The sequence below is a fragment of the Phasianus colchicus genome, chromosome 1 (genome assembly GCF_987193195.1).
Source record: "Phasianus colchicus chromosome 1, bPhaCol1.hap1.1, whole genome shotgun sequence".
Lineage (NCBI taxonomy): Eukaryota > Metazoa > Chordata > Aves > Galliformes > Phasianidae > Phasianus > Phasianus colchicus.
This window is the reverse complement of record NC_143436.1, coordinates 54,073,771-54,097,484: the sequence shown is the minus strand read 5'-3', so window position 1 is coordinate 54,097,484 and position 23,714 is coordinate 54,073,771. Positions and strand designations below refer to the sequence as shown.

Here is a 23,714-nt window from a genome sequence, read left to right as displayed (position 1 = left end):
TCCACCTCTTGCAAGGAGGTAGGTTTCACAGATGGGTTGACTGCTGGGTGTACAATAGCTAGCTGACACTGAAGCACAAGTTGTGCCAAAGACATAGTGGGAGACCAGACCTAAATAACATCCTGCCTGTTCCCAGGCCATGTTGTGCCACCCAAAGCAGCTGGATGTAGCCAGTAGAGAATCGCATGCCAAGCAGCTCTCTGCTGGCAAAAATCTGGTGAAGGTGGGTGCTCTGCGCCCAGCACTAGGCTTCTGGTTAGTGAAGGCATCAGGGGTGAAAGAAATTTGCTGTCAAAAGAGTGTGGTGGTATCATTTGTGTTGGACCTGCTCCTGTGCTGCAGTAAGGCAGCATTGTTCTCATACTTCTCTAGGTCTGTCTGGTTGTGAACAGATGCCCGCCTTTGGCTGCTCCTCTTCATTGCATCAGCAAAGTGTAGCTTCCCTTGCTCAACCTAAATACAAGCAGCTCGTCACACATCTCTTTCCTTCCTCCATTCTGTAGGACATTTATTAAAAAAATAATATCCAATGTGTTGGATGTGATGTGGAGAATTCCTAATGGATGACTGCATACGGGGTCTGGAGGCTGAAGGCAGGGAAACAGAGGAAAGGAGGAACATCCTGTATTGTTCAGCACAAAGGCTGCTGTCTCTTCTATCAGTGGTTTTATTTCTGCTCGCAATATATTATGGCAGTCCTGCAGGATGCAAAGATGCTGGAACAGATTGACCGGAGAGAGGTGGTAGTGTCATGCAAGAGACTGTTACACAGTCAGTCTTGCACGTGGATGAAGCTCTATTTTCTGGACAGTCAGAAGTTAAAAGAAGGCTATAGTCTGGGGTGCAAGTGCATATGTGGGCATGTATGTACATTCTGATGTCAAGAAGCAATAAAAATTCAATTCTTTGCCAGGCTAGGCATTTTTCTGGGGCTGCAGCAGTGTCTAGAAGCCCTCTCACGTTTGTCAGTGCCCAATCCCCTTGCCCAGGTCACTGGAAAGCTGCAACACTCCAAACTGGCCTCTAGGAGAGAGGCAGAGTTCAGTAGCTTTGGTGAATGGTTTCTACTTGTCTCTAGATGAAGAGGCTTGTGTTTTGAACACTAGAGAAGCAAGACAATTTTCTGCAACATTCATGACTATCTAGCACAGGTCACAGCTGCTTCATTGGAGGCAGGTCTTGGCAGGAGGATCACAGGAAGATGAACTCCATTTGGGTGATTTTAACCAACAAACCCATACTCTCCCTGGTGGCAGATGATAGAAGCAGAGGGAATGGCATGGAGCTGCATTAGGGAGGGTCAGTTTGGGTGTTAGGAAAAAGTTATTCACTGGAGGGTAGTGGGTTTGGAACAGGCATCTCAGGGCAGTGGGCATGGCCCCAGGCTGCCACTGTTCAAGAGGCATCTGGATAATGCTCTCAGACATATGGTCTGACTTTTTGGTTGTGCTGTGTGAAGCCAGGGGTTGGACTCGATGGTCCTTGTGAGTCCCTTCCAACTCAAGATTCTGTGACTCTCTGATTCAAATGACAGTGGTGGGCAGTGGCATTTTTGCCATCATGGGTGAGTTCCAAAAGAGTCGGTTTCTTACTGCCCTATCCCATCTTGATGTGCAGAGCACGGAGCTCCCCATATGTATAGTCAAATGTCATTGGAGGTGATAGCATTGCTGCTGCTTGTCTCAATGCTGTTCTCTCAAGTTGCTGGGCTTGCCTCCAACAGTGGCAGTAAATACTCCTTTCTGCTCTGACTGGCTGAGAACCTGGGTCCCGTCTCTGCTCCTGACCATGGACGTACCCATTTTTTTCCTCTTTTCCTGCAGCACAGAGAGGGAACTCATATATTTATGTCCCAGCCTTGAGAAGGCACCTGAGAAAGGTGTGCAGCAGTGCTAACAGATGCCATCAGCCAAGACTGAATACTTTGTTTTCAGGAAGAAAATCCTGATGGGGAAAGAAAACTAAATAATAACAACAAGGTTATGAAAATGGAAAAACGGCCATCAAAAAGGGAGTGAACTAGGCAGCTTAATGCACTCAAAATTGTGCACTCATCTCTATCCCAGAGATGAGAAAGAGCTGCCTCATGAAATCAGAAGGTCAGAGGGAAATATTTTTTACAAAGCTCAGAGTGGTACCATAACTCTAAGGATTAATAATAGCAGTGCCCAATATTTGAAAAGGATGAAAAGGGATCCGAGGAAAATTCCAGCCCCTTAGTGTAACGTCAATAATATGCAAGGCTTTAGAATGGTTTTAGAAGCAAAGACTAATTAAAGAGGTTGTTGAGGGAAAAATGGGATAAAATGTGACACAGATTTTCTAAAGATAGAGCTTGCCAGACTAATCTAATAACTCTCCATAAGTGATTTTCTACCCCAAGGAAATTTGGTAGATTTCATCTTTTTGGACTCGAGTGAGCTATTTGATGCAGTCCATGCAGGGAGCTTTCAGTTAAGGCAGATGCTCAGGATTAGTGAAGGAACCAGGAAGTGAGCAGAGGCTGGCTTAGAGAGAGGTGACAAGGGATGGATTGGTTGCAGTGAGGTTACAGCCAGAGTTATTCAGCTCTCCAATGTAAGAGCTGCTCCTTTTTTAATTCTCAGAAAGGACTTTGGCATAAATATTAGCAGTGTGCTCATGATGTTAAAATTTGCTGATGCCATGGTGTTGAGAGGCATTGTCCAAACAGAGGAAGTTTGGGAAATCATCCAGGAAAAAGTGGACGACCTTGAGGGCTGGGACAACAGCAATGGGATGAAATACAGTTTTCCACAACTGTGAGGCAAACACATACAGCTTAGTTAAAAAATAATACATCCAATGGTGTGCATGTAGCTTACACACTGTATATGCAACGTGATATATTCTTTATTGAGAGCTGAGTATTTGAGTGGGGTCAGTGAACACTATAGTGCAGTATTTAATCACAGAATGATTGTGAACCATGCAAGTGACTTTTTCCTTAGCTGTGGGAAACAAAACAACAAACAAACAAACAAACAGTGCAATTTGAGGATGCACAAAGGGCAGTACAAGCTGGAAAATACTGATGCTTCTGTGGGTGTAACTGGTAGGAAGTGATGTGGAATAGCAAATACTGTGTCCATGTGGAGAGAATATTCACACTGGACCGGGCAGAGAGAATGGGCTTCGGTGATTTGGGTTTTGTCAAAATGTTGTTTTAGAGAAAGGCTGGAAGAATGGGTCTCGTGTTGCTGAGCAAGGTGACTGCTGAGAGAATGTGTGGCTATTTGCTACAAATACGTCAGGAGTCAACACCACAGAAGGGAAAACACTCTGTTTAAAGGGCATGGTGGACACAGAAATATCTGGATATTAGCAGGTCATGAGCAAGTTTAAGCTGAAAGTGCAGATGGGTTCGAGCCTTGCTGCAGAAAGAGACAGGGATTATTAACACTTCAGTCTTGTATGCTTCTGTAGTGGCTACCCCATCCCAGCCTCACCCTGCTCGGCCTTTACAGCTCTGATCCAGAAAGTTCTCTGGGCTGTTTCAGTATCTGAATGCCTTTGAAAATCTGTTTTTAATTGAAAATCACTCCTAATTTCCAATGTGCCTTGAACCAAGAACACAGTCTGCTTTTCTGTCTGGGGCCATCCTTCTTAATGAAGGTTCTCTAGGAAAATAGGATTATCAAACTCAGGAATGAAGCTCATTTAGTGTGAGGACATCCTTAGCTCACTGCAGAGAGTTTTCTGAGCACCATGGAAAGGGAAAGACACAATGTAAAGGCAAGATGTGCTATTTTCTTCTTTCAGAGCAGTCTCTGCCATTTGCCATGTCATCTAAATACTATACTGTGCATATGCTTTTCTTACTTAGAGGTGAAATAGGAAGAGTTGCATTTAATATTTTATTTATGGAAATCCTGTACTTGTACTAGAGCATGAAAATATAAATAGACTTAATAAATAGAGATGTGAAAGCACAAAAATATTTCTACTGCTCTTTGCTCTCCCTTAAAACGCAGAGTAAGGGGCTGAGGTTCTGGAGAGAGACAGTAGAAAATTGCTAAGAAAATCCACTATTTAATTAGATACAGGCGCAGTTAAGTAGGAACGGTTGGTGTTTGCCTACCTCCTTGAATGTCCTTGTTCTCCCACAAATTTTCACTAATCCTTTAACACCAGCCATGTCTATCGCCGTAATTAGGCACAAAAATGCCAAACGAGCAAGCGGTTGCAAACAAGCTGCTTGACAAAATCCAGCAGTCCCTTGGGGCAGATGGTGTCGGTGGATGAAAGGGATTTTATTACTTAAAAGATAGGGCATGGGTTTCTTGAGGTGAATCTCAACCTGTGCTGCCAACCGGCTGTTGGAAGGCAACAGTAATGAAAAAAAAATATTGATCAGAAGGGACCTTCTCCTTGTGTTCTCCTTCACTTCCACAGTAGAACACACTTGTATTTTTATAGGCTTAAGAATACTGTCTTTTTTGTAGGAGTTTTTTTTTGTTTTTTTTTTTCCATTGCAAGTAAGTCCAGCAGTGTTTCATACACTTCTTTTCTATCTATGTTCCTGAATACATCCATCAGGATACAGATAACATATTGTCTTGCACTAACCAGGGAGAACTTGTGTTGTCTATTTGTATGAAAGATTAATTTGTGCCCAGTCTTTCCTCTGCTCCATTGACCTTATTCAAAATCTGAAGTCAGATTCAATTTTGAGTATGGCTTCTGGCCTATGTACGTGGGACTGTAATACTAAAAGTGCTTTGAAATACAGATTTTGATCTTGATTTTATAGTTACATCACTTTTTAAGTCTGTTTTCCAGTATCTGTAACAAATCTATTTTCAAGCCTTTGACAAGAATAAGAGATTGGTTAATAAATATCCAGAGGAGTTTTATTTTCTTGTCTAATTTGGCTCCTGATTAAAGTAAACAGAGATACTTTATGTCCATGTTAAAAAGCAGCACTCTTCATCACTTTGATCAACATGTTTGTGCTTATGTTTCGCTTTCTCCAAACTGCAAATGCAAATGATTGTCTCAATATAGTATTTATATTGCAGTCCCATTAATATCAGCTGTGTATTCCCTTTTAAAGCCTGTCTTTGGAAAAAAAAACTGCTCACAAATTTAAATCAAACCGTCTACCATTCCTCCTGCTGCTGTTGTGTCTGTAGTCTCTCTGAAGAGCCCCAGGCAAGGAACAGGACCCTTTTGTGCTATGGGCTGTACATACCCAGATCAAAACTGTGATCCTTGACCCCAAGAAATTAAGCATTGCAAATGCATGCATATTGCCAGCTAAAATATGACTCCTTCCAGACTTGCAACCAGCTGAACTATAATTTCTGACATGAGACCTCATTCATATTTAGGACGGAGGCATAGTGAATAAACTCAACAGAGCTGAAGAGATGGACTTAATTAATAGATTATCATTCTTTTAATTGAAAGAGCTGGTGATTTGGTCCCAAGTGGACAAACAAGGTTTTGGTGCTTGGATATCACGATGATGATTTGTTCCTTTTACCGGAGGGAAGCATTTGTCCTGCTGCTCATCACATTCAGCTTTCCTTTTCTTTCAAATTAACTATTAGCTTGTGATGCTGGCACGTATAGCTTAGAACATAATTAGGATGTTCTTTTTTTTTTTTTTTTTCTTTTTTTTCTTTTTTTCTTTTTTATAACATTTACAGAGCATTGCATTTTTTAATTGTCCACTACTGACTATGGCAATAATCCCCTCCAAGAGAACAAATAATTAAAAAGCGATGTAATAGGAGAACTGCTGCGTCTACCAGTTACGATGGAAACACTTTGAATCATCTGTTTCCCCAAATGTATTCAATCCGTGAGTAACTTATTAAAGATCAGCACAGACCCTTTCTTAGCCAGTCCAAATGAAAAATGACAAAACTTACATTTGTAACAGCTGCCGTAGAAATGCTGCATTCCGTTGTCCTAATATGAGTTTGGGAAAAGAGAAAAATAATTTGCTCTGCTGTTAGGACCATTATAAGTGAGGAAGATTACCTTTGGCTCCTGTCAGAAGTGTGAGTATTTTGGATTAGGATAGAATGTCATGGGCACCGTGCAGAATTTGACAGTGGCCAGTCACAAATAATTAACGTTACCATGGCATTGCCCATATGATGCCACAGTGAAGTTAATTATGTGCAGTGGCATCACGGTAGTGATCTTGAAGATAACTGCTGTAGAAGAAATATTGGTGAGGAATTAAAAGACGTTTGGGAGCAAACCTCTTGTAAAAAAATATTCCAAAATGTGGTTACAGCTTAGCAATAAAAATAAAAGAAGATTTTACCTTCTAGTTTTCCTTTTACTTAATAAAAGGCAGTACTTTGCTTGATGTAGGTTAGTGAGCTTGTAGGCTGTGTTACTGAACCCCTGAGTTACGGGGACTACATCATCTTCCAGAGCCCTTGAAGCTGGCAGCCCTGGATGGATCCTATCATCCTGGGACTGTCTCCAGCAAGAAGAGGGGGAGAGCACTGCCCCTGTGATCTGCTCCTCTCATAGCAGTCCTAGCTGATGAAGAAACACCTTTTTTGCAGGGTGAGGACTTGAAAAAGGACAAACTGTGAGCGCTGGCAGCCAGTAGATCTGGCAGCAAACTGAGGTGGCTTTGGAGGGTACATCCAGCTGTCAAGCCAGTGTCAGCATCCTGTGTGACTGGAAAGATCACAAATACTTCTTGGCAAAAGGGCCACAAACTGACTGTGCAGCTGGGGACGTTTCCAGTTCCATTTCTTTGTAGGTACAGCTTCACAACTCTGAAGAGTGACCCTGTATGTTTAGCTGACCTTAGTCAACCTGATCTTTCAAGCTTCTTTCCCATCCTTTCCCTACCTCTTCATAGCTTGTCAGTATATTCATTACATTACAAAGATGGGAAGTCTGAATGTATCAAGTTTTGGTGCCTGCTCTCTTCCTCCTTTTATCTTGCATTCTTTAATGTTTGTGAGTCTCTATGTTGTCTGTGATGGGAGAACATCCATTAGTGTAATATGGAGCAGAGACCCCCACTCGTGCTTCACTTCACTGTTGGAATTAGCATTGCACAGTTCCTGGTAAGAAAAAGGACCTGGGAGCAAATGCAGTGCCGGGTTAGCTTAGGGCTCATTTTTGATGGCTTTGGGTTATTTTTTTCAGTTTCTTTCATTTTCATTCTGCAGTGTGGCTGCTCGCTCTGTCTGCTGTACCATCTTCCCACTTGGCTTTTTCCAGTTTTAAATGATGCTGTATTCTCCTATTCTGTACTTGTAGTTCCTGATCATTTTTGATCCGTCTCTTCACTGCTTTATATCTATACATGTTAAATCTCCTTTCCTTAACTCATTCATCTCTCTGGTTTTTCTAGATGCTGCCTTGCTTTCTCTTCTGAAACATCCTCCATTCCATTCCCTTACATCATGTTCTTGTTTTATTGAACACCCCAGTTTAGTCATTTTATTAGTCAGTATATGATAATGGTGGGAGCAGCAATGATCTGGGTCCAGTTTTGCCATTGTTCCATAAATCAGAGCCCTTTTGGGGGTATTGGTACTGGTAATGGTACTAAGTTATGGCTTCTTGCTTTGTGGTACTTGGTCTAGATGGGATGTCTTCAGTGCTATCCAGCAGCCTTGCAACTCAAACACTGCTCTGAATCCAGATTGTTGCAGTGTTTACACAGCTGCTCACAAAGCTATGGCCTTGAACCAAAACTTATTCCCCACAGCTGATTGAGGAGTACTAATTTGCTGATATCCAGTATGAATGGTAAAAAAATCCCCCTTCTGGGCAGCCCATACAAAATAAGTAAGGTAGGCCCTTGTTCCCTCTTCCTTCCTTGTGTGGGTGTGTAACTCAGGTCAAAATCATATTTCTGGGGAAGAGAAGATCATCAACTGGTGTTCTGCGTGCACCAAGTCTGGCTGACGTCAGTGAAGCTCTGCCTGTTTCTGCCAGCACTGATTTTGACCCATTTTATTCAGTGTATGTTATATATCTTGGTACAAATGATGAAGCAGTGGCTTGACACAATCAATGATTCATAGTGGCAGACACCTCTGCAGTCCTCAGAGGATGTCTAGATCTTTCCAGAGCTGTGCTTCACCGAGAAACCACCTTGTTTTCAGCCCACAGTCATCTGGAAATGGCCAGCTGGAGCTGGGAGGTCCAGGCGTTCCCTCCGGGCACTGAAAATCCCAACACCTACTTGTGAGCATGCTTTGTCTTTGTTGTACATTAAAGGAGAGCACAGATGATCTCTAGTATCCTGTGCTATGGGGGTAGCAAGTACCAAATGTTGTGTGGCTCTTGTGCCAGAAATGTGCCATACGGTGTGAACGTGTAGAAGCAGCAATTGCTCCTGTGGATCTCTGTGTTATCGAGCTCAGCCCTACATATCTGTGCTGGTTTTTCTTCTTCCTTAAAATTGCTCAAAAACATCTGTGCAACAAACAGCGTTGTTATGGTTTTCTTTGTTCATCTCCTTTGTAAGCATATTACTTCTGCAGATCCGGTTGCTGCTGTTACAGTGGTATTATTGTGGTTGTGTGTTGTATGGCATGCTGTTGTGATGAAGCGTCGTTCTGCTTTTCCCCCCAAATAACGGTACTCCAAGCTTGCTTCGTTTGCATTTGTAGGACATGGACTTCTCAGCAGACAAAGCCAAAACTGAACGTGTATAATGAACAGCACTAAAATATCCGCTGGCTTCCGGTCCAGTCACAGCCCAGCAAGGCAAAGAGCAAGCTCAGGCTCAGATACCAGCTTCAGTACTGAGCCCTGCAGAAGCTTTGATCAAAATACTTTGTATTTCCAGTTTAATTTGCTTTCCTCTGCTGAAAGAGGAAGAACAGTACCTGTTACTACATATCACTGCTTCTGTATAAACAGCGTATTATTTGCATATTGCTGTTAAATATTAAGCAGTGTTATATATTTTATAAGGCACCAATACAGCACTTTGAAGAAGAAAATTAAATGATAATGATGTTCTGTTTATATACTTTTTTGTTCGCTCCATTTTTTTTTCCATTTGAAATAGAAAACAAGTACTTGCTGTCTATATGCAGTTTTTACTTTTGATCTTGATTTTGTTTTTCATTCATAAGTAGCCCCTTGTTTTCTGACCCGGTGTCGTTGGAGAATCAAAGTGTTGTTTTTCCAGTTCTTTATCCAACTTCACACCAAAAGCACTGTGGATTTGGACTCCACCCTGTACCCAGACACTCTTCAGCATGAAAGAAAAGCAAATCTGTCTTTTAATAAGATGAAACCGAGTTAAGTAAACATCAGATTTGAATTGCCTGCTCTCTCTGGAGCTGTAGATTCACATCTTGGCTAAATAACTCCTAGTCCTTCATCCATTTGAAATGGAGATCTTGAGCAGCTTATAGTTTGTGGATCTTTTGAATAAGAGCTTAAAAGAATGATATCTTGTCTGTTATGCACAGCCAGTGAGGATGCATGATATTTTGCCACAGTTACCTGGCAGAAATGCTTTTCTCTTACCTGATCACACGCTGCCCTACTTGTCTACAGGATTTGTGCTTTCTGCTCTGCAGAGGCTCCTCTGTTACTGGGGCTGCGCTGGTAAGACACTTGAAGGCATTTGGAATTATGTTTTCTCTTTGTTGTATTGTCAATGATGATACATCCATTTGATGTTAGTTCAAAGCTAACTGAAGCTACTGAAACTTTTCAGAAACTGAGGGGACTGGATCACCTCGCCATGCAGAGGGAGAACTTGCGGTGAGAATGCACTGTGTGTTACTTCCATAGTGGAAAAAAATCAAGTGAAAACTCTCTTTTTTTTCCCATTAAAAAAAAAGAAAACATATAATTTGTCCCATGAAAGATAGACCAAGGGCAGTCTCCATTAGTATGCATTAGTATTTCCCATTCAGCACTTTCCTTCAGCATACAGGTCAAAGGAGAATGAATGTGTGCATGACCTACATCCTTCAAAGATAGGGCAAAGTATTATTTTCCTAAGGGCAGCAAGGTCTGTCCTCTGACTGTCCTCTGAGAGACATTATTTCTCATGTTCACAGAATCGACGACTGTTTTTGTGCATCTCGGAAACTGGATGCAGTTGCCACTGAAGCGAAGTTCAAGCAGGACCTGGGCTTCCGGATGCTCAACTGTGGCCGAACGGATCTGGTTAAACAGGCCATAGCCTTGCTGGGGCCGGATGGGATTAACAGCATGAGTGAACAGGTAACAAGACAGAAATGGAAAGAAGAAATGAAACGTGAGAGTTTTTTTCTGTTTATCAAAGCAAATGAGCCCAAATGTTAACTAAGTATAGTCAGGACCTTAATGCTTTCCCTGTGTTATTTTGCATTGAGTTAAAGCCCCACCAGCTGAACAACTGAAGTTTGGTCATATCAGGTCATACTGATTATTTAGAATTGAGGTAACTCAGAGTGAGGGTGAATATGTTTCCTGGAATCTTCTTAACAGAAAAGTGAATCAGTTGAAGCCAGGAGATCAGAAGAGAGCTTAGTCTTGTTCTGAATACTTAAAGCAGTTTTAATGTGAGGCAGAGCTTTGTGAGGTGGACATCTTCCAATAGAAACTGCCCTGGGATTTGCAACACATTTCACATACAGCACCCCAGCAGGAGAAGGTTAATCGCTGGCACTCTGAGTTGAGCCCTGTTTGAACTGGTCTTCTAGATGTGAAAGCCTCTCTGCAATGTTACCACTCCATTAGTCTTTGTGGCCAATATCCACCTACTGAGGAACCTAGATTTCTCTGGAGTTACTTCTCCATGAGGCCAGTGCTTGCGTTGAGGGATGAACCTGCCTCTGCAGTTGCCTGCTGGCAGCAGTCTGTTGGACTGTGATGCTGGGAAGGTCATTCCCCATTCCCGTGAGGGTAATGATGGACACAAATATTATGGTTTCCTTTTGAAGGGAATTTCCCTGAATCTTCTGATGCCCCAGGATGAAAGTCATGGTTGGGTTGTGAGTTGGTTTAGTTCCTCTGAAAGGAAAGCTGCTCCAGAAATGTGAGTTATGTTGAATTCAGGAGCTTCAGTTTGAGTCAGTATTATGACAGATTTACTTGAGAGAAGCTTTAGAAGAGGGCAGTACTCGCTGCAAAAAAGATTGTGTTAGAGAGCCCATTCTAATGTTCAAACATTATACTTTAAAAAAAATGATTATTATTTTAACTTAGTCTGAATCTGGAAACTTTTTGCAGCATATTTCCTCTATCCTCCAGGCTGAAAGCTGGGAACATTCTGCCTTGATGAATCAAAGTGCTTAATCACATGCTTAACGCTGAACACATGCTTACATCCCGTTTGAGTGAAAGTTCTTAAATGCTTCCCTGAACCAGACATCTTGCAGGACAGAGCCAGAAGTTATACAAGGCTGAAAGAAAAAGAGTCATTTTTATTTTGCCAAAACCCTAATGCCCTAGGTGTTGATTTTTCATGTTGTTACCATGTTCCTGTGTGAGTAGAGCAGTAATGATGGGCTCATTAAAATCCCATTCCTCCCACACGCAAAGAGAGGGTTTTGAGGGATGCTGAAAGGCTGAGCTGCAGATCAAGCCTGGGGATAGGCAGGAGGGACAGCAGTGCAAGGGGAGAGAGTTTGGAAACAGTGTAAAACCCTGATACCACAGCATGAATTCAGGGCCCCTTTTTGTCAATGGTAAGTCTCTCATCAGTTTCAGTGGGTCCAAAAGCCATGTGTGGCACACAGGAGTTGCCATGGGGCTCCTGGCTGTGCAAATGCTGGGTCATGTAGGTTTTCAAAGTCGTGTGCTAAATGCTTGATTTAATCATTGACTGACACCATTTAGAGAATTTGAAATAATAATTTAAGTCACCGCAATTTTAAGCCACCAACCAGTCACTGTGTTTCAAGGCCCAAGCATTTTTTTTTGTAGTTCTGGTGGACTCATTTTTGCTGGTACTGTTTGTTAACTACCAAAAGAAGTATTTTGCCACTGACTGTAGCTGAAGTTGTTTCAAATTCTCCTTGCAAGTAACTTCAAGTCACCCACACCTGTCCTTGCCTGGGGTGAAGCTGTTTCTTAATAATAGCAGGAGACCCAAATTTCTTGTTCCCTTTTGCTGTATCTCCAAAAGCGTACTGCTCCTTGCACTTAAAGGAAACTGTGTCTACCTTGCAGGGACAAACCATAATTTTTATTTTCTCTACAATACTTCCACATGCAAGTGCCTGCTACCTTCAACCCAGTGTGCAAGCAGGAAGAACGGGTAATTCAGCAAAAGCAATGGTATTGGGCTCTGGCCAGGAAGAGCAGTGGCATGGTCTGTGTCTGGCCATGCTGGGCACCTCCTGTGCCTCTGAAAATAATTTCACTTTGTGGCAGCTCTCAGATTAAACAGTGAATCTGCTGCCAGCTGACTGGAATTTTACCAGAGAACCTTGAGGGAGGCTACAAACACACATCAGAGGTAGCCACATGCTGCAGTAAATGTACTGCAAAACAACTGGTGGCTGTTGGTCAACACCACCTACTATATTTAATAAGCAGCTTTTTCTATTATAATTTATGGTAGATTTAATGATTTTTTCATCGTTTCATCTAGATGCATTACCACAACCATAATAAAACTTATCTCAAGGGAAACGGTGACCAGGTGCTGCAGGTATTTTAGACTAATACAAATTGTGTCCCCTATAGTGAGGGGTCAGTTAATCTAGTTCTCCTCCAAACAGGGACACGCTTTCCTGGAGACAGCAGCTGTTTAGCATTTCATTTAAAGTTAAGTCTTTGTTTACTAGAGAGCGCAATACAAATCATTTGCATCTCCAGTCCCTCATGGTATCCATATGGAAAAAACTGTGCCCAAATCTACTTTGTAATAAGAGGAGCTTTGGATGTTTTTAAAGGCTGTCAGTAATTGAAAAGATTTTAAGAAACAGTGATCATAAAAAACTGAATAAGATTATAAGTTTTAAAACTATCAGTGGGTATATGGTTGTTTTGATAAGAACATTTCTCCATGGGGTCCCACAGAAAAGGCAAAGATGCTGAGTTTTGTACATAAGCATGGAGGTGAGGCTTACAGGGGGTATTTCAGTGGCTACATTGAGAATGTCAAGGGTAACACGGAAACAAAACAGCCAAAGTTGAAAATGGAGATTTTACAAAATGGTTTGCTTTTGTTAGTCTGAGGGGCATGACTGTAATGGATTTCATTAAATACATACTGTTAGTTTTAATGATATATACTTAACTAATTATTTTTTAAAAATCAGAAGAGTTCTGTGTTAAATTTGTCAATTCCTTTGTTTTTTAACTCCAAAAAATGACTAGGGCATGACTCCACTGATGTATGCTTGTGTCAGGGGTGATGAGGCTATGGTGCAGATGCTGCTAGATGCTGGAGCAGATCTGAATGCTGAGGTGAGGACTTTTTGTTGGTTGTATCTTTGTTCTGTTGTTTGTTGACATCTTAAACTACCCCCTGAAACAGTAGCAGAGGGAAAATCCCAAGAAATAATAATAAAATTACCTTGTCCTGGACACAACTTGAAATGAATAGTGAAATCAGACTGCATTAGGTTAACATTTGGATTCACTTCTCAGAAAGGGTCAAGTCATCGGACTTACCCCACAGGTAATTTTTAGTTAGTTGTATTTATATACTGCAAATGAAAACAGGCGTTAGCATTAGCACAGAGCACAGCTCTGATAGTAATGGAAGGAATCCCTGAACCTCATCTGAGTAGAAATGAAGAGAGTAATAGAAATGTCTGTCTGATAGCCTGGTACAGCTTGTGCGTTTGTATGTCTTGGGATGTTCCGTCTAAGCATCCCCAGCACACAAGTGCAGTGTCCCCTGCTTTGTTTTATGAAATGCTTTGGTCTGAAAACTGTTGAATGAGGAGCTTGAAGCTTCCAGAATATCAACGTCTCTTTGATGAATGCACATCAAAAACTTACAATCTGTCCACCAAACAGATTGTGGTCCGACTCAGTGCAATGCAGGTATGTACATTTTTTAAAAAGCTGCTTGAAAATCCGCAAGAGAATTATTTGTTAATGATTCCGGTTTCAATTTGTGGAGGTCATGAGTAAATTAAGCTGTCTGCTTCACTTATCTGTGTTCCATCTGTTCTGTTTGGATTTGAATGAGCTAATAAATTGTAGGTGCTGCTTTCAGCCAGACATTTTGCACTTCTAAAACATTGAATTTAAAAGCAGAAATAGATGTCACCTGTACGAGACTGATAGCTGTTACTATCTTACTGCTCTTTGGTGTCTTGCTGATGATTTCTTGTGGAATCCACTCTCACCTCTTCCTTCCCACAATTCAAGTGAGCTGCTGTCAGAGCCAGCAATAACTGAGCATTTGAACCCTTGTTAGCACTGTAGATAGACAGACCAAAGAATGGATGAGCATGGGCTGATCTCTCCTGCTGCTGTGATCCTACAGCTCAGAGCATTATCTGGTTATCACTAGGAGCAGAAATCCTGGCCCTTCCAATTGGGCCAGTAATCTTCCAGACTTGAACCAAATGTAAATTTAAACAGTTTTGTCTTCCTGAAACTGCTGACATCTGAAAGAACAGCTCCAGTGAGAAATTTGAACCTCCCTGATTCATTTCTGTAGAGTGTTTGCTCTCAAATCAAATGAAAACACTTTGGGACAAGAACTATGAATAATTATGGTGTGCAATTAGAAGATGATTTGTGCACACCACAACCAACTGTGCAAATTGGGCAATTACGGCAAAAAAAGGCAAATCAACCATGAACGAAAATAAATACCCTGTCAGGTGCCTGCATCATTTTTCTTATTTCACTTTGCAAATCAGTTATATATATATATATTTCCAAAAGTAGCCTCAAATGCTGGGTGCCTCCATTTTTGATTGCCCGTGTTTATCGAAAATGGACTCATCTCCAGATGTGCTGAGAAGCTGCAATCCACTTTGGAGTCAGTGGGACCTGTAGATGCACAGCAAATCTCAATTGAGGTTTTAAAAACTCAACCAGCCACATGTCTTTTGCAAACACCATGTCAACTGAAGAGAATTGCAATCAAAAAGGAGCAAAGGAGTTAAAATGACTTCATTTTCTTTGCCGCTTGCCACGAGCTGCCCCAGACAGCAGTGGGAATTCATGCTGAAGGAGGAGATGCTGGACACTTATCTCCCTCTGCTGCTCTTGCTCCCCAGCCTAAATCTCTAGGCACCAACTGCTTGATCCTCTTCCTCCTTAGCAAACCCAGACCTGAAGAATTCCTGCAGCTTTGCTCAGACACCAGCAGGCTTCTCCAGTTGCACCAGGGCTTGCAATGTGCTGGTCTCTACTGGACTGTAAAAGAGAGAGGGGCACTTCAACCCCCTCTCTTTGGCAAATCTGAGTGATGCAGCCAGGCTCTGGAGCAGATCCACTTTAATTGTGGGATCTGTACAGACTCTTCTGATTTTGTCCTCATCCCTTGTTCTCAGGATCGAGGGCCTGGTTAGATGCTTCTAACAAAATGCTGCATGTGGTGCTTGGAAATGTGATCTGCTCATGGAACTAAGCATTTAATAACTAGCCTTGCTTCCCTACATGTTTAAAAGTATGTCAGACAAGTTAGTGAAAGCATAGTTGGCTGACAACACAGTGAGGTGATGCATCTTTTACTCTTGATTTTAGTCCTCATTCTAAGATGAATAACAAGATTTTGAATTTTGGTATCACACTCCATCTGAGTGTGCAAGCTCAGATTGCAAATGTTCATTAGATATTTCCATCTCTGTGAACCTCATCAATATTAATATCCCCATCTTTAAGACAGGGACACTGAAGCAGAGAGTGGTTATTCATCTTTCTCAGTGTCTACATTAGAGGAACCAGGAACAAAACCATAGAAAATGGAAGGAGCAATGTAAAAAAATACCGCTTTTTCTGAGAATATAGTTTGCATCTCTTTTAACTGAAGCCACCCTACTCTGTTCTAACTCAATTCAGACAGGAGAAAGCAATAAAAAAGACTTTTCTTAAAATGTCTGTGAAATGTCACTCTGCCCCATCAGTTCTCAGCTGTCATTTTCCCTTTGGTGGAAGAGGAGGATCCTGGAAGCACTGCTGGAAAACTCCAGGGCAGGGACTGTGATGTGTCTTCCTTGATGTCAACGACAAAAGTCATACCAGTTTATGTGGAGAGAATTCCTTTGGGCCTGAAGCAATTCCAAGAGCTGGGGCTGTTGATACACAGTCTGCAGAAGTCAGTGGGAATGGTCCTTAGCCATAAGTGTCCTGATCCATCCCTGCTCCCCCAACGTGCGCTGCTGTAAACAACTGTGGATGTTTTGACCTTGTGCAAAAGTGGTGGCCAGTGGTTTAGATGGAGCTACAGTAGTTGGTAAAAAGACTTCATTTGGTATAAAGCTATTCAAGCTGTCAAATCAGCATAAACAGTTTTAGTATTAAGAAATTTTTTTGCTCGACAAAAATGAAACCAATCATTTTCTAAAGCACCTTTCCCAGGTTTTCTATTTCACTTACTCCCTCACGTGCCTGGCTTTCAGGCGGATTGATTTTATTACACTTTAAAAAAAATAACTTTAATTTGTTTGTAGGTTGTCAGTACTGCTCATAAATACCCATCCGTCCACCCTGAGACCCGCCATTGGACAGCTCTGACATTTGCTGTGTTGCATGGACATATTCCTGTAGTTCAGGTATTATTGTATTTCCCTACCTGCATCTCATTCTTTTGTTTCTCCTCTTTAGTTCCAATTACACCCATCTCAAACCAGTATCCTCTTGTCATACTCATATTGGTTACTTCTGCTTCTTCTAGAGTGTACTGATATATAATAGACATATTATATAACAAATACGGTGTTCAAACCTTAACCAATATGAGGTTTAAATAGGACAATTTTAAAGCAAACTTGCACCAAAGAAAGTCTGACAACTCCTTGTGCTCCTTCCTGACCACTTGTTTTGTGTGTTTGTTTATTCATTCATTACACTTTCTTATGCTATAAAACTCTAACAAATACCAGACGGCTGCCTTGGTGGGGAGAGGCAGACAGCCACAGCCATCGCTCTGTCCCAAAGGGGGAGAAGCTCTCAGTCTCCTTACCCAAGCAAGGCGTTGAGTGGGATATGCTGGTTCTCTGCTTTGGCATCTCAAAAGTCAAGAAGGTTTATTCTTCAAAACAGATGTGTCTGTGGCACATGTAACGAAGCTTTGTTAAAACTTTGAAAGCCTAAAGACATAAATGGCCAAGAGCGGCTAGAGGGCAGGCTCTATCCTGCTCTCCTTGGCCACTTTTGTTTTCAGCGTTGTCACTATTCATGTGGATGTGTACCTGATGGAAACCACAGCTTTTGGATCCATTGCTGCGATTTGTTCTTAATGATTGCCTTTCTTTGGCCATGTCTTTATAAAAAAGATGGAGGCAATTGAAATCTGTTCCATTTTAAGTTGGTCCTCAGCTTCTAGAAGACCATAAAGGAAGGATGCTTGTTGGGCTGATATTCAGTATTTCCATCTTCAGTGCATTACTTCCTAACACCGACCTTATTCGCATTTCCCATTCAAAAACACTGGGTTACACTTTTTTGGCTCTGAGCTTGGACACTAGTGTTCCTGGTGTCTGGCAATGTAAAATGAGCGAAAAAAGGAATCAATTTGCCTCTGTAAAATAATGGGCAGAACTTGCATGTCACTTGTCTCCATTGTATCTGGTTTGCAGATAATGAGAAGCATTAGACTCTCATTCGTCACTGTTCATGAACTCTTGAACACTGTGGCATGCCCAGTTGCTCTAAATGGTGAATTTTCTTTCTAGTTGTTGTTGGATGCTGGAGCAAAAGTAGAAGGTTCCTTGGAGCATGGAGAGGAAAACTACTCCGAAACTCCTTTACAGTTAGCAGCAGCTGCCGGTAAGGACTTTCTCCTCCATCTGTTATAAATTCTTCAGTTGAGGTCTGTGATTTAGATGAGCAAACAGTGGGTTTTAAAAGAAGTAAAAGTGCCTCTCTTGAATTGCAGGAAATTTCGAACTGGTCAGTTTGCTGTTGGAGCGAGGAGCTGACCCTATGATAGGAACAATGTACAGGAATGGCATTTCCATGACTCCACAAGGTGACATGAACTCTTTCAGTCAGGCTGCTGCGCATGGACACAGGTAGAGTGGGAACAAGTCTAGTGGCATCCTTCACGTGATTGTTTTTTTCCTCGGAGTCTGGTTTGAGCAGATGGGTGAAAGTTCTGCATGAACAGTCAAACAAGCCACCAACTGAGCAGAGATGTAAGGCTTTTCGCTAGCATGTGAATTTAACCAGTTGGTGATACAATCTGCTCTTTTGTATCTGATTGAAAAAAGAGGAAGGATACTCCTTGTGGTGTGTTGTAATGTGATGTTTGTTAAATGGTAGCTGATGTGATGGTGGGAAGGAATGCCGAAGACATTCCTTCTGAATTTCTTGACATATTTCTGAGGTTTGGGGTGAATTGTGACTGTACTGCTGCAGCCTTCACTGTCATTGAACAGAGTTTCTGCATCCGTGTTTACCGTTAAGTCCTGTGTGCTTTAATGTTGTATGTATGCTGCGATTTTTTTAAAGACAGTAATGAAATGAGCACCTGGCATGCATGATCTTGCAATGTTCAGGAGTTTACTGCAGTGTGATGGATTAGTATTATGATCTTCACGTTCCTGCTTTTCTGATTGTAGCCATCCAGAGGAACATAGATACAGGTTAGAGACAGTACCTACCGTCTGTTTGCTTAGAGAAGAGCTGCCAGTGTAACAACATGCTCATGGCATGTCAGGGCGGGTTCAAACAACACTGCCCATCTGGAGCCTGCGAGGGATCTCTGGGAGGACAGGCAGGACAATTTGTTGCTGGATTCTTACCTTTACTGCTCAGGCCTTGGTGCCAGCTGGTCTGAGTGGCTGCCACATGCCTGAGGAGAACCTGAGGCTCTCCAAGGCTTGGCTGCTAACTGTTCACGTCACAGACCCACAACTTCTGAGAACTGGCTCTTGCACTCCAACTTCTACACTGCCCACACAGGCTCCCTTCTCTTTCCCTCTCTCCCCAAGCCAGCATTTGTTTGGTACGCCCCATGGCCTGCTGCCACCCCATGCCAGGTTCCGAGCGGGTGTGGGGAGAATGTCAGAGTATGATGGAGGTGGGATGGTGGCCAGTTTGGCTTCTCTTCTTATAGTCGTGGAAACCAAGAGCAACTCCTTTGAGATTGATGAGTTCATGCTGGTATGAACCTGAAGGTACCAAGTGTCTGGCTGAATTTGGGCTTTGGTGTGTCATGGCCCGGATTTGATCACCCAGCCAGAGCAGTCCCTGATGTGCTTGAACCTGCCCTGACTGGCCTTGTTGAATGTCTAGTTGCTCTAGCTTTCCCAAACTGCTTTGAGTGTTAATCGAATGGTGGTGCTTTCGGTAGCTCCAGACAGCTCCCTTCTCAAGTGGCCTCCTTGGTGAAAGTCTTGAGAGCTTGTCCAAAGACAGTTCAACCTTAACCTGATGGTGGGGCAGGTGCCAGAAGTCATGAGACGCGTGAGAGTCACGTTTAGCTCATGGGTTTGTGTTCCCACAAAGTTCGTGCCATTTGTTTGACGTCTGTACAGTTGCTGTCATTACAGCAGCATCTTGCAGTCGTGGTCTGGTGGGCTAACAGGTGGGCTATCAGGAGTGGTGCTTGCTCTAGGACTGATGTAAACTATTCAATTAATTGGAGTAATTTATGACCTGCCTGCTGGATAGGTGTCCTGCACCAAACACCATCACCACTAACTACTCTCCTGCTCTCTCTTTCCCTGCCTCCCTCTCTGTGTCATGCTGTAATTGCCAGGAATGTCTTCCGTAAGCTACTTGCTCAGCCAGAGAAGGAGAAGAGTGATATCCTGTCACTGGAGGAGATACTGGCTGAGGGGACAGACTTGCCCGACTCTGCAGCAGCTCCACTTTGTGCCAGCCGCAACAGCAAGGCCAAACTGAAAGCCCTGAAGGAGGCCATGTACCACAGTGCTGAGCATGGATATGTGGATGTGACCATTGACATACGGAGTATAGGTCAGTGCAGGTGCCCTTGCTTCTCTGCCTCACCAGAGACACCACTGTAAAAAATGTGTCTTTCATGTGCTGCTGCTTAAACTGACCGCAGCTGTGCCTCCTGAACTTCTGTGGAGGTGGTAATTGCAGGGGGTTTCCCAGCAGGTTTGTGGGTGAGGATGGGGAAGGTAAGTTCAAGCCAGCCCAGGCTTAAAGCCAAGGCTCTCGGAGCTTCTCTGAAGCCAGTTAAGATTGCTGCTGCCTAAGTAACTGCAAAATAGGGCAACTGCTTTTTATGTCAAATCGTGTGTGCTAAACACACTCTAGGAGCAGTCCTTTATTTTCCATCCTTCATCTGGAACGTGATAGGGGATCCTGCAGGTTCCGGGGCCATTTTAGCTCCACAGCATATCCTGCTCTGCAGGACAGCATAGTTTCTACCAGCAGCCATCTTCACTCCTGCTTAGCAGAGTGTTAGCTAAGTCTCTAGGGCAGTGTTTGTCTGCTGCTTCCAACAGCTTCTCTTTTGCACTCTGCCATAGTGCAGTCCACAGTTTAAACATCTTTCTTTTCGAAGGTTTATGAGCCTTTGAGGGGAAGAGCAGTGAACTGGCTTCTCCATGTGCTAACTGTGCCAGCATGGAGCTTGAGCATCGTAGGAGCCTGTTTGGAGTCTGCTTCTTCTCATGGCAAGAGTGGTCAGGAACACAGAAGGGAATAAATCTGGACTGTGTGTCCGTTATTCTGTGCCCAATCTCCATTAATCTTTCCCCAGAGAGAGGGCAGCATGCCTGGTGTGCCTCCATGCAGTGCAGCACTCCAGCCCTGGGGACCTCTTGCCTGGGTCAGGGTGTGCATTCTTGGTGTGCCAGGTGCACTGGGCAGGCAAAGCTCTATGTGCTGAGCGAGAGGAGAGAACCAGAGCTGCTCTCAAAGTGCTGGGCATTTGCTGAAATGGAAGGAAAGTACTTCTGTTGCCAAACCCTGGGCTTGTGTTTCCTCCCACTCTGTTCTGCAAGAACAGAAACTAGGTCACGTCCAGCGTAATGTCTGGAGTACTATATTAACTTTGTGTGTTTTCTCATTCAGTGCAGGGAAACATTTCCCTTTAAGTTCCTAGAGAGTGGTTCTGCCATGACAAACAGCTACTTGAAAAGGCTAATCTCCTTAACTCACTCAGTGCTGTTTAGGGGAAATAGTAATGATCAGTAGAGGACATGGGGTAGGGCTTACAGAAAGTTGTAATCTGAAGACCACCAGTTTGAATACAGGTAGGTAGTGACCAAAATCTTTTTTTTCCAGTCAATGGCTCTTCAGGGCCACATTCGAAGAAATGAGCTTGTATAAATCTAGTTTCCAAAAGGTTTTTGCGTCGCAGAGCACCACAACAATTACCTCAAATTGGCAGTCTCAGCAGAGAAGCTGAGGGCTAGATGAGCAAAGAGACCACAATCTTCTCTTAGCACTTGGAGGAGAGCCTCTGTGTATTAGGTCTGGGATGTCTTCATAACCACCCGCCTTCTCAGCTGTGGGTAAATAGGAATTTTATTTCTATGGTTATTCGGTAGTTTTTGCTTAAAATCTGAAGATTAAGACAAGTGAAGGTAGAAATAGTAGAAGGGCACATCTTTCTCTGGAGCTGAGAGTGAGCTCTGTCTTCTGTCTACAGGTGTTCCCTGGACACTGCACACATGGCTGGAGTCCTTGCGAACATCCTTCCAGCAGCACAGACGACCCCTCATCCAGTGCTTACTAAAGGAATTCAAGTCCATTCAAGAGGAAGAGTACACAGAAGAGCTCATCACACAGGGGTTGCCTCTGATGTTTGAGATACTGAAAGCCAGCAAGGTAGGATAAATTATGTATTCTAAAGGAATCAGCCTCATTCTGATCCTGTACAACAGAAACTGCAATAATGTTTTTGCACAGCGGTCCCAAAGCTTGTTTAGAGCTCTATAGGATTATTACTTTTGTACTGTGTATCTCATTTATCTTTACTGTGGAATCATGGGTTAAAAACACACAAGCTAATTACATCTCCCACTACAACAGCTTAATACTGATGCTAACAATGAACTGAGAAGACAACAGGAGTTAATGCATAGTGGTGAAATTAAAATCACAGGGGTCACTGCAGCACATCAAGAGATGCTGATAACCAAACCAACCCAGAGACTAACCTCACCCAGCTTTTTTTACAGCACCATGCAATAAAACTAATGCTCATCCTTGGTTTGCTTTGTATTTATCTAACCTCTCACATGATTTTCTTTTCCCTTCATGTGGGATTGTGAGTTCTATTCTTCCTTCTTGTGAGGAGATGGGTTTCTATGAGAACACATGCAGAATGATTTTTTAAAATCCTGTATGTGTGTCTACTTGCAGCCTCCCCAGATTTATTCTTTCAGTTCACATCGTCTTAGCCAGATACATCAGACTAACAAAACCTTTTGAGGGAGGAAGGTACCATTAGGTACATGAGTAAAACAGCAAAGAAGAGATGATCGTTGAGCAGGAAGGAGAATGAAGGTTGTTTTTTTTTCTTAGTGTTAGAGTACATGTTGGTACAGTTTTCTATTTGTTAAACTGGGAAGTAACATTTCTCGCCCAAGTCCACACGCAACAGCAAGGAGCAAGTATTTTTAGCACCTACAGCAATAACCTAAATAATGTGAAAAGAAGAGAACTCTGGTACAGACTCTCCATACTAAAGGATTCCAGGTACAGTCTAGTTAGTGAGAGCTTACATGGATTTATTGTATACTGATGCAAATGCGGGCTTGGAGTACAATCCTGAGCAAGTACTGAACATTTATCCCACCAATTGTTCTGATACCTGCTCCCATGAATTTTTCCTTTGGGGATAGTCTGAGGTTGGTTTGTATTACATGGGTATTTATGGAGAATATTTAGAGATATCTTTCAGAAAATCATTCCAAATCCTCGGATTTGTAGTCTGAACTGCCTTGGGTTAATACACATTCATCCAATAACTGACAGCAAGGTGCTGTTTGTTTTGAAAGCTGATATAAAACTAATCGTATTGGAAAACTTAATGGAGATTAAGTTTAGGCCCTGTAATCTAGGATGAGGGATGGCTTTAGCTGCAGTTCTCCTGGGTGGCTGAAGCCAAAGCCAATTGGTTTATAGATGATTGTCATTAGAATAAGTTATTTACATAGGATCACACCTTTTGGAGATGTTAGACTGGGTCATCTGGAGTGTCGTCTAGGAGACATGGCAGCCAATGAGACTGCTACCTTCTGCTTTGGGTTCACTTAAAAACTACCATGTGGAGGAGTAAAGCAACTGATATATCACACACACCGAGAAAGTATGATTAAAAAAATCGGTGCTGATCTTTGTTCCTGCCTCTGGGCCTAAAGGAGCTTCCCATCTTCACTCTTCATGAGCATGCATATTCACAACCACATGCACTTACAGTGCTTCAGATTCTTCGAAAAATAATGAATCATTCGGGGATGCTGTAAGGGCTTACAAATTGTCTGCAAATGGCTTGAATTCTTGCTACAGTCTTGCCCAAACGGTCTCCCACAAAGCTCTTAGAGACAGAAATGAGGGCAGACTCTGAGCAGCTCTTTGGAAGGAATCAAAATAAATTCATTTGCAGAAGAAGGAGACAATAAAAGTTCTCCCTGGTCACTCCACATAAATCAGACAAGGAAAGCTGAGATTTAAAGGAT

At 42.6% G+C, this 23,714-nt stretch overlaps 1 protein-coding gene across 3 annotated transcripts in view; it reads left to right on the top strand.

Moving 5' to 3' along the window:
- ABTB3 (ankyrin repeat and BTB domain containing 3) overlaps positions 1 to 23,714 on the top strand; it is a 179,575-nt gene that overhangs the window by 123,544 nt on the left and 32,317 nt on the right. For 2 of the 3 annotated variants that reach the window (XM_090143270.1, XM_031600060.2), the window contains exons 5-11: positions 10,041 to 10,206; positions 13,294 to 13,383; positions 16,557 to 16,658; positions 17,781 to 17,874; positions 17,984 to 18,119; positions 19,811 to 20,031; positions 21,680 to 21,858. In XM_090143270.1, the coding sequence (XP_089999396.1) occupies positions 10,041 to 10,206; positions 13,294 to 13,383; positions 16,557 to 16,658; positions 17,781 to 17,874; positions 17,984 to 18,119; positions 19,811 to 20,031; positions 21,680 to 21,858 (988 nt within the window). The remainder of the gene's footprint in view (positions 1 to 10,040; positions 10,207 to 13,293; positions 13,384 to 16,556; positions 16,659 to 17,780; positions 17,875 to 17,983; positions 18,120 to 19,810; positions 20,032 to 21,679; positions 21,859 to 23,714) is intronic. The other variant, XM_090143264.1, reaches the window with a different exon arrangement.